The 10,163-nt window shown below is 39.0% G+C and overlaps 1 protein-coding gene across 1 annotated transcript; it reads right to left on the minus strand.

The window, feature by feature from the left end:
• Nucleotides 1-8,629: 8,629 nt before the first annotated feature.
• On the minus strand, nt 8,630-9,574 carry LOC134376848 (olfactory receptor 5G3-like). Its single transcript, XM_063095392.1, has one exon. It carries the CDS (start codon nt 9,572-9,574, stop codon nt 8,630-8,632), a length of 945 nt encoding a protein of 314 aa, XP_062951462.1.
• Between the last annotated feature and the right edge of the window lie 589 nt (nt 9,575-10,163).

A 10,163-nucleotide genomic window follows, 5' to 3' on the forward strand; every position in this document is an offset into this window, starting at 1 on the left:
AACTGTGAAATTAATAGAATAAAAATATAGGCAAAATCTTCATGACATTGATGTGAGCAATGATTTTTTGTATATGTCTCCAAAAGCACAGGCAACAAAAGCAAAACTAGACAAATTGTATTTCATCAAACTAAAAAACTTCTGCACAGCAAAGGAATAATTATCAGTGAAAAGACAACCTACATAGTGGGAGAAAATATTTAAAACCATACATTTGATAAAGGGCTAATATCTAAACCATAAGCAACTCACACAACTCAACAGCAAGAAACAAAACCCAATTAAAAATGGACAAATGACATGAATAGATATTTCTCAGAAGAAGACATACAAATGGTCAATGGGTATATGAAAAAAAAGTTTAACATCATTAATCACCAGGAAATGTAAATTGAAACCACAAGAAGACATCACCTCACATCTGTGAGAATGGCTCTTATCAAAAAGACATAAAGAAAGATTGGCAATGATGTGGAGAAAAGGGAATCCTTGTACACTGTTGTGGGAATGTAAATTAGTAAAGCTATGGTGGAAAACAGTGTGAATGTTCCTCAAAAAGTGAAAATTAAATTACCATATGATCCAGCAACCTACTTCTGGGTATGTATCTAAAGGTATTGAAATCAGTAAGTCAAAGAGATATCTGCACTCCCATGTTTGCAGCATTATTTACAATAGACAAGGTATGGATGCAACCTAAGTGTCCATCAGCAGATACATAAGCAAAGAAAATGTGGTAAATATAATGACAATGTAATATTATTGTCATAAAAAATGAAAATTGTCATTTGCAACAACATGGATGAACATGGAGGACATCATGCTAAATTATATAAGCCAGACACAGAAAGACAAATACCACATGATCTCACTTATATTTGGAATCTAAAATATTGTACTCAGAAGCAGAGAGTAGAATAGTGGTCACCAGAGTCTGGGGGGAAAAGGAGAGATTAAGAAGAGACGTTGGTCAAAGGGTACAATTGTTTAGACTACATTACAGTAAATACATTTATATGAAGAGCCAAAGCTAAAAGAATATGGAAATTATAGAATGGAAAAATAAATATCACAAGCAATGATAATATGTCAATGATAATAATGACTATCAAAAGTAAGATGTGGACAAAGAAACAGATTGGTAGTTAGAGAAAGTAAACTCATCTTCTCATCTCACAGAAGGTTTTTATCAGAAATTGTTTAAAGCAGACAGCATTGCATGTAGAAGTACATTCCAAAAAGAAAGAAAAATTAACCACTAGAACTAAGAAAAATACTAACATAACCTAAAAGATTAGGGAATGAAAGTAAGAGGACATATATGTATAATGTTTGAACAGTTTTTCTTAGCTTGGAATTAACTGATAGAGCTTTAAAGTAATAATGCATGATTAGACGTTTATTATCTGCCATTCTAAAGGCACCAGAAAAGATAAAAATATATCTTATAATATTTTCAAGTTATTAAAGAAATATATGTTTTTACATACTTGACAAAACATAGGAAGTGGAGGCACAGTCAGTTCTTCCCTGAGCAGGCCTTGGCGTGATGCCCCTCCAGTTACTGGCTGGCAAGAAGGAAGATTTAAGATCGGCTCTTAGCTGGAGGTCAGGCACTAGGTAAAATGCGGACTATGAGCTGTTTCCATCTGTTGTGTTGATTAAAACTCTTACAGCACATTCTGTTTGTGCTTCATTCTTACCATGCAGTGCCTATCAGCTCAACCTTCAATCTCCAGTTTACTCACTTCTTTGCTTAAGGATTTATTTTCCTGCTGCTTTTCTACCTGCCCCAAAAGCCAGAAGTACCAGAAAATCAATACTTCCCAGGAGCAGCTCTCAACCAGACTGACTTATGTGCACATTCTGAGACTCCCGGTCCCACAGGTGGGATTACTCTGACCCATGTTTTCTATACTGGCACCCAGAATCTCTAGCAGAATTAGTGCTCAGCTGACCACTGCAGTAATCTTTTTTTTTTTTTTTTTTTTTATTGACTCAAAATTGATTATACATATTTGGGGGTTTTAACATTGAGATATGTTGATCAAATCAATATTACTAGCATATATATTGTTACAAATCATAATTATTCTTTATGCCCCTTGTCCAATCTCTCCTCATCCCCCTACCCTCCCCCCTTCCCCCTCTAACTAACCTAGATTTCTTCTCTCCTTCTGAAAGAATAATGGTTACTTTGTTGATTTGTTGCCTAGATGATCTGTCCAATGCTGGAAGGTATGTTCAGGTCCCCCAACATTATCATAGAGAAGATGCTTTCTCTGTCACTCTGAAATGGGCTTTGTGGAGAAAGACATCCTCCTCCTTTCTTTGTCTCTGCTGGTGACCCTCCTTGTGTCAATGCTCTCCAGTGCCAGGCAGACCATCTGTGTGGTGGTTGTGGTGTCCAGCTGCTTTCATGGCAGTGATGGTTATTGTAGTGGCTGCGGTGGGCTGCTGAGGTGATATTTTTGGCATGCTCCTTGGTGCTGGCAGTGTGCCTCGTTGTGGGGAGTGTCTGGTCCCCAGCTCCATACCTCGGAACCCCAGGCAGGCCCAAGGCGCTGACATGGTGTGCCTGGTTGTGGCACGGGGGTCGAGTCCCCAGCTCCAAGCCCCAGTTCCCAGGCAGAGGAGGCACTGGCAGTGCGAGTGGATGGGGGCAGAAGTCCTGTCCCCGGCTCCATACCTCATGTCCCTGGTGGGCCCCAAAGCATTGGTGGTGTGCCTGGGCCAGAACTAATTTTTTGTCCTTTGCTTACTTCTAAAACTGGAGAAATTACTGTGGGAACCAGTACTTGAGCTGTGTGGTTAAGCTAAATTGCTGTTTGGCTGCTGTTTCCCTAGGGAAGGCTTTTTGTGCAGCTCAAGGTTTAATGGTTAGCCCTATAGGTACTTCTGGCTCTCCAGAGACTCGGTGCACCTACGTTGTGCAGAAACTCTGATCTGGGCCTGAGTTTTTTCATCAAACTGCACCACATACAATTCTGCATTCCCAATGAGTCTCCTGTGAGTGGCCCTGTGCTGATCGGAGGGCGGATCAGCTGTCCTTGCTGTGCCCCAGTGTACTCCGGGTGGGCCTGTCTCCCCCACCACCAGTGCTCCAAACACTTCCCATGGGGTGGGACATGCACTGGTCCCTTGTGATGACTCACCGGCCTCTGAATGGCTCCTGTTTGTCAGCTGTTATGGCTCCTCACTCCTGCATGGGTCCACGGGAACCCTATTAGTGGTCTTGCTGTCCTGGGGGCCAGCAAAGCTCTCTTCTCCCCTGCTGCCTCCAATTAACTCCATCTGAAGGGCACAGCTGTGGCTTCTGCCAGCTCCTGCTCCATGCACTCAGCAGCTCCAGCCTTAACACAGCAGTGGCCCAAAATTCTCAGAGCAGTTTTTTCTTTCTCTCATCATGGTTTCTCCCACCTTTATGAACGCCTTAGGTCTCTCTTCCTCTTCCCCTGAGCTCCAGTGTCCCAGCTTGGCTGATGTTACATTTTTATAGTTGTAAATTGGTTGATTTGTGGGAGAGAGTGATGCTGGGGACCGTCTATTCTGCCATCTTGACTGGACTCCCTACAGTAATCTTTTTATTAGCACATTAAAGAATTCAAGAAATAGCTGTTTACTACATATAATACTAAACATAAGCACTAGAAGAGATAAAAACAGATTACAATATTTCCAAATTGTCAGAAGGAATACACACCCTTATACCACAATTTGCAAAATAAAAATAGGAAAGTCATACAAGAGAGTCATAGTTTATTACCACTCACTGCCTCACTTTCAAAATTCTCTATTGGTGCTTCCTTTGCCTCCCAAATAAACTACTTGCACTTGAACCCTTAAATCAGGGTTTGCATCTATAAAAACTTAAACTAAGACAGCTGGTACCAGAAGTGGTTCTTAGGATGCAGATTGTTGAGATGAGATTCTGGAATCAGATAATTCACTGGATAGATAGCAACAAAAGCCCATTGCTAGTGGAATGAGGTGGTTATAACCATTGGTATGCCCTAGCATCACAAGTGCTAAGACTCAGCCCCAGTGAATTGGGATGGGGTACAGGATAAAGATGTGCACCGTCATGTGCAATTATCTCTACCATGGGAGAGATATGGTGAGCAATGGTAACTATTGGACTATGAAATCATTGTTGTTAAATGTCATCAGTATGCTAAAGGGTGAAAATAAACTCAGGTCATCCAATTTACAAGTCAGGGCATGGTGTCAAAGGCAGCATTTAAAAAGACCTTCATCTACAATTAGAGGCCAGACTGCATGAAAATTCAACCGAAGAACCAGTTTGTGAGAAGTATCAGTGAAGATGCTGAATTCACAGCCTCAGCAAGTCTCATGTAAAAAAGTCAAGACTCCCATAGGAAAAGTTGGATACTGAAAATTGGGATTAAGACATCCGTGTAGATATGCTTCAGATATTTCAGTTCTCGTGAAGCCTTGAACCTGCAGAAGTGGCCCTCTCTCCCTTGCTGGAAGATAGCAGCCTCCCTTTACCAGGAAACATAAAGAGGCCTCACCTGAGTCAGATGCTTCAGAGAAAATAATTGTTTTTCTCAAGATCTAGTGCTACCTCACTCATGGCTTTTAGATGTAATAACTAGAGGCAAGGCTCAGACTGGTGTGATCTGATGACAAGGGAGAATTAATTGGTTCTGCTTTCAGAGGAAAATGATTACTCACCAGAAGAGTTATTGGATTTGGCTAATATATATTAGCCAGAGCTGGAAAAAGATATGGGGATATATATACATCTTGAGGGTAATGTACTTGGGTTAGGACAAAACATAAAGCTACATAAAGATGACTTTACCAACATGGAAAATCTCTGGTGACTCAGAAATGAGCTTGCAGGCAAGGCACAAGGAGCTGATCCTAATACACTACTAGGATGTTTCCTTGAATCTTAGAGGCAATGTCAGCATACTTATAAGTGACACAGAGATACTTTTACTGCCACGGCAAAGTGTTAAGGAAGGAGCCCAAAGTCTGAGAGGTGTATGGATGCTTGAAAAGAATTTATTATATAAGACCAAAGAAGGTATCAGATTACCGTGTTCCCTGAGAAGAAACAAAGAACACTTCTTTCACTAAAGCAATAAAGAAAACATTACTATACCTCCAGTAAGGGATTAATATCCAGAATGTGCAAGGAACTCAAACAACTTCACAGTAAAAAAACAAATAATTCAATTTAAAAATAGTCAAAGGAGATGTGTAGACATTTTTCCAAGGAAGACATACAAAAGGCCAAAAGTTACATGAAAAAATGCTCAACCTCACTAGCCTTCAGGGAAATGAAAATCAAAACCACATTGACATACCATCTCATTCCAGTTAGACTTGCTATTATCAAAAAGATGGAGAATAACAAATGCTGGCAAGGATGTGGAGAAAAGGGAACTCTTCTACACTTTTGGTGGAATTGTAAATTAGTGCAGCCATTATGGAAAACAGTATGAAGGTTTTTCAAACAACTACAGATAGAACTACCACATGATCCAGCAATCACACTTCCCAGTATATATCTGAAGGAGCGGAAATCATTATTTCAAAGGAATACCTGCAATCCCACGTTTACTGCAGCTCTGTTTACAATAGCCACGAGTTGGAACCAACCTAAATGTCCATTACTGAGGACTGGATAAGGAAAATGTGGTATATTTATACAGCGGAATACTACTGTGCAATAAAAAAGAATGAAATTCTGCCATTCACAGCAACATGGATGAACTTAGAGAAAATTATGTAAAGTGAGATAAGCCAGGCACAGAGAGAAAAACCTAATGTTCTCTCTCATAAGTGGGAGCTAAGAATGAAAGAAGGAAGAAAATAAAGACCACAATAAAACATTGAACTTTCAGAGGGAGATAACAGACCTGTAGCTACTAGAAGTGGGAAGGGGACAAGGGATAAGAAATAACTGGGTCAGGAACACAAAGAATAGTTATGAGTTATATTTACAAGTTATATATATATTTATATATATATATAGTTATGATTTAATATAATGATGAACATGCTAATAATATTGATTTGATCATCACATACTGTACACAAATATTGATAGTCAACTCTGTACCCCATATATATGCATAATCGATTATATTTCAATTCAAAAAAGAAAAAGAAAAAGAAAAACATTACGAGAGGGATTCCAGCTTGATGAGAAGCTCAGTGATATGAAATGCTTCTATGGACCTACACTTCCTAGACTCAGTTGAGTACAACAGGATTCTAGAACACTTGAATCTAGAAATTAATGCCACCACTAATGACATAAAGGATACAGCACAGGTTGTCATTATTATTTTTCTATTTAATTCAGCAGTATGGCCTCTGCAGAAACTGGATGGCTCCTGGAGAATAACTGTAGACTGCCTCAAGTTCAACCAATAGTAGACCCAAAAGCAGTGCTATACCATGCATAGGATCATTTATAAGGTCTCCAGTACATGGTGTACAGTCAGTGATTTGGGGAATGTATTCTTTTCTATTCTGCTAGAAAAGAAGATAAGAGACAGTTTAAATTCACGTGAGATAAACAAAAATATTCATTCACTATTTTTTCTCAAAGCTACGTTAAGTCTCTTACCCTCCTTCATAATATAGTCTGAAGATCTCTGACCACCTAAGCATCCTCAAAACATCACACTGATCCATTACAATGATAACATCATGCTGATATAGCAGTTGCTAGAGTTTTAGAGGCCTTGTTAAAATACCTGTGCTCCTATGGGCATGAAATAAACCCTATTAAAATTCAGGAACTTGACACTTTATAAAAGTTTTTACAGGTACAATGCTCGGGGGCATACTAGAACACACCCTTCAGAGTGAAATTTACAAAGAAAGAGGCACAGTGTCTTGGTAGGCCTCTCTAAGTTTTGGAGGCAACATATTCTATGGCTGGGAATATTGCTTCAGCTTGTATACCAGTGGCACAGAAGTCTGCCACTATTAAGTAGGATGCATGACAGGAAAGGGCTCTGCAGCAGCTCCTATTTGCAGCACAAGCAGCCCTGTTGCTTGCGACACATAATAGAACAGATATCACGATGTTGAAAGTTGTCATGGCGAGAAAAGAAGCAGTATGGAGCGATTACAAGCCTCAGTGGGAGATTAACTCAGGTCCTGGATTCATGAGCAAGTCCATGCCATTCATTGCAAAAAAAACCCTTACATCTTTGGAGTAACTGCTCCTGGTCTGTTTCTGATCTGAGCCCTGATCGAGGAATGCTTGCACAAAGGGCATCATGTGGCCATGAATCATGTAGCCATGCATCCATGAGCTGGATCCTATCAGATTCTCTAATAAATGAAGTTAGACAGGCATAACAGCAATCTATCATATGATGAAATCGGTACACTTGGATTGAACCCAAGCAGAACCAAAAGACATGGGTAAACTATAATTCAAATATATATGAATAGAAGTTCTCCTTTTGTACCTCCAATGCCACTCCCATTGAAGTAATCAATGTCGACAGGTTGGTGTGTATCCATCATAGTTCTCCCTGTGTTCATAAGCACATGCATATACATGCACATTTTATTTATTATATAGGTTTCACCTTTTAAAAAATGTGATCAGTGCTGCACATTGATCTACAACCTGATTCGTTTTCATCTAACAGTGACCGTATACAATAATTCTCTCCGGGTCAGTCCATGAATACCTAATTAATTATTTTTCTTTTCTGCACAACATTTCACAGAAAGAATATATTTTCCTTTTCTTCCAATGATAGCTACTCAAGTTATTTAATTTTCTTTGCCACTATACGTAATGCTGCAATATATGTAATTTTATGCATTGACTTTTATATTTCTGTGGTCTAGATTTTTAAAGGAGGGGTTTCTGAATTAAAAGCCACATAAATACATCATTTTAAATGAAAACTCTCAAATTATTTTTTGAAAATGGAGGCATTCACACTATCAGCAGTAAATAATGAGTGTACATAGCAACATAGCCAAATGACATCACCATCATTGAAAACTATGTTTCATCTGCATTGAAAGATACTGCATTAGCACTTTAATTTTTTCTTCTTTACTTAACCAAAAATGATGTTGAACAATTTTTTATATATTTCTGGCAATTTGCATTCCCATTTTTGTGAATTATCTGTCCATCATTGGCCCATTTACTTATTTTATTAGTAGCATTATGAATTTGAGTGTGTGCTTTGAAAATTAGGGACACTACCTCATTGCTTGGCACATGTAAAGTGGTATTTTCTCTCATTTTATTATTTCCCTTCTAATACTGTCTATGGGTTTTTGATCATTTCTTCATAACTTCTAGCTTGCATTTCTGGATTAGAAAGTATTCACACACTGAAAATTGCACAAACATTCACTTAAGTTTTCTTCTACTATATTTTTACATTTATATTCTCAATCAATTTCTATATTATTTTAACACCCCCGTCATGTCACAGAGAACAAGACTGAGGCAAAAAAAATACTTGAGAACTTCTTCATGTTTAAAATAATCTGTGAACCGGCAGAACCAGGACTCACATGCAGCGTCTGATTCCCAGTCCAGTGTTCTCTCCATTGTATTTTTTCATCAACATCTGGGGTACAACACAAATAAAGACTTATTTTACCTACTTATTAGAAAGTTTTTCTTTCCAAACTTTCTCCTGGATGCATCTTTCACCTCCTTGTTCCTCAAGCTGTAAATGAGGGGGTTCAACATGGGGATTACAACAGTGTAAAATAGAGAAATCACTTTATTGATATCCAGGGAGGAGCCTGAGCTAGGTTGAACATAGATAAAGAAAAGTGTCCCGAACAAGATGCAGATGGCTGTCAGGTGAGAAGAGCAGGTGGAGAAGGCTTTCCACCTCCCATTGGCAGTCTGGATCTTTAAGATGGCCACCAGGATGCAGACATAGGAGACCATGATGATCAGGACACTGAGTACTCCTATGGCACCAGCCAAGACAAAAAGCACCAACTTATTGATCCAGGTGTCTGCACATGCTAAGGAAAGCAGCGGGGAAATATCACAGAAAAAGTGATTGATGACATTTGGACCACAGAAGGGTAGGCGAAAGGTGAGAACTGTATGAGTCATGGTGCTTATAAGAGCCATGGCATAAGGCCCTATAACCAGCTGGACACAGACTCGATGGGACATAATGAGTGTATACAGCAGGGGCTTACAGATTGCCATATACTGATCATATGCCATGGAAGCCAGGAGGAAACACTCAGTTGCCACAAAGAAACCAAAGAACCACATCTGTACAGCACAACCCATGAATGAGATGGCTTTTTTCTCTGCAAACATATCACACAGCATCTTAGGAGCGATGGAAGAGGAAGAGCAAATGTCCACAAAGGACAAGTGGCTAAGGAAAAAGTACATAGGAGTGCGGAGTCTGGGATCAGTCCATATAAGAGTGATCATCCCCACGTTACCCCCCAGTGTGACGAGATAAACAAAGAGAAGCATGACAAAAAGGACAATCTTCTGATGAAGATGATCTGTGAGGCCCAAGAAAAGAAATTCGGCCACTGCTGTCTGATTCTTATCCTCCATTGGTCAGTAGTAATCTGTCCTAAGAAAGAAAATAATAATTTTTATTACAAGAAATCAATTATTAACAGCTACAAATAATGTTTTAAGCCAATGAAAAATTATTTTAAACAAGTCTATAACAAACAATTGTGAAATATTGTTGAACGGGGAGGTAATATTCCTAAATACATTGTTTGGGCAGTGGTGCAAAACTTCTGTGTAAACTTGGGCATTTTACCCTTGATCTCTTTGTATTCTGTACCCCCTCCCATCAAGAGTCCAACTACATGATCTGAAACTCCCTCAGATTATAAAATTCTATTTGAAATGAGAATCAGTGTCCACATTTTATCTTGCTGTATAATGTGATTGTAAAACCCATTTAGGAATACCCTTAGTGGGAATACAGCAAAAACCAATGAGATGCTCAGATCCTAACATTAGGCACTAGGGAAAGGCTAAGCAGGGGAGCACCTATTTTTATTGAATGATCAGTAAGATCCTAATGTTATGAAGACAAAAATCATATATGTGTGTATCAGTCTATTCCCTACTCCACCTTCTAAAAAGATATAAAAAGATAGTATGCACACTTTACAAAGAGGTTGCT

The sequence above is a fragment of the Cynocephalus volans genome, chromosome 4, assembly GCF_027409185.1.
Source record: "Cynocephalus volans isolate mCynVol1 chromosome 4, mCynVol1.pri, whole genome shotgun sequence".
NCBI lineage: Eukaryota > Metazoa > Chordata > Mammalia > Dermoptera > Cynocephalidae > Cynocephalus > Cynocephalus volans.

Coding starts and splice junctions, on each gene's coding strand:
- LOC134376848 (XM_063095392.1), bottom strand. CDS start 9,574: ATGGAGGATAAGAATCAGACAGCAGTGGCCGAATTTCTTTTCTTGGGC.